The sequence below is a fragment of the Elephantulus edwardii genome, unplaced genomic scaffold (genome assembly GCF_000299155.1).
Source record: "Elephantulus edwardii isolate Elephantulus edwardi_28Jun2011 unplaced genomic scaffold, EleEdw1.0 scaffold00279, whole genome shotgun sequence".
In the NCBI taxonomy this organism is placed as follows: Eukaryota; Metazoa; Chordata; class Mammalia; order Macroscelidea; family Macroscelididae; genus Elephantulus; species Elephantulus edwardii.
Window position 1 is genome coordinate 173214 of NW_006400029.1, and position 1102 is coordinate 174315.

Sequence of the window (1102 nt, forward strand, 5' to 3'; positions counted from 1 at the left end):
ATTCTCCTTCTATCCTCCTTGGTCATTGTCCAACTCTCTGATGCATAACAAGTGATTGCAAAGACCATGGCCTGTATCAGATGCACCTTGGTCTCCAGAGACACCATTGCTCTTCAGTAGTTTAGAGAGAATATGTGTATTAATACATAGAATTATATTTTATATATTATGTTGTTAAGTGCTGTCGTGTCATAGAGGACTCATAGTGACCCTATGAATGAAAGACCTGAACACCTGTGTAACTTTCATCATTTCATAGAGTTTCTGGAGGCAAGCTATTTTGGAAGTGGATGCCACTATTATAGATAATTTAGTTTTATTATAGATAATATATATAAAATGTAGATATTACCTATTTAGTTATATATAAAATTATTATAATATGTAGTCTTGTCTGTCTTTATAATGCTCCAACATATGTTTTCTACTTTTATTACTTTTTAGTGTTCTTTAAACTAAGTTATACTTCTTTTTATACAGGAGGTTGAGTTTAATTGTACATTTAGATTGTTAAATCACACAATAGATATTTACCAAAGATGGTATTATGGAAAGAATATTTTTAATTCTCTATGTGAAAAAGGGACTTTATAATACAATCTAATAGTAATGATTTGAAATTTTATCATTGTGTGTCATTGAGTTGAAATATATATTTATATTAAAAGTTGTTGAGAGTATCTCTTTAGAAAAGACAGACATATTAGCTGTAACTTAATAGCAATAAGAATAAAAGAGAATAAGGGATGATAAGTCAAACATGATGAAGTTTAGAAGAGGTGCTTAAGGAAATAGATAAAATTAATTCTGTAATATTTCATTTACTTTAAAATATTTTATTGTATTTCTATAGGTAAGGTATTTTTCTATTTGAGTTTATCACTAATGCTGGTATGATTAAAGAAAGCAAGGGATTATTCTATTTTAATATGAAGTTTGTAAATCTTTTCACTTTATAGTTACATTTGGATGAAATTCTATCTTCCTCTTGGTATTTAGAAATCCATGTAGTTGTAGAAAAAAAATTGGTGAGTTTATTTTTATTTATTTGAGTTATTCGATATTTTGCTAATTTTAAGAGATTATAAAAATAGCAATTCTT

General features: G+C 27.0%; 1 protein-coding gene across 1 annotated transcript in view; it reads left to right on the forward strand.

Moving 5' to 3' along the window:
• The window catches only part of LOC102845266 (disintegrin and metalloproteinase domain-containing protein 2-like), an 80896-nt gene that overhangs the window by 25042 nt on the left and 54752 nt on the right, over positions 1 to 1102 (forward strand). Inside the window, exons 2-3 of the mRNA XM_006900300.1 lie at positions 854 to 858; positions 960 to 1028. Coding sequence (XP_006900362.1) covers positions 854 to 858; positions 960 to 1028 — 74 coding nt within the window. The remainder of the gene's footprint in view (positions 1 to 853; positions 859 to 959; positions 1029 to 1102) is intronic.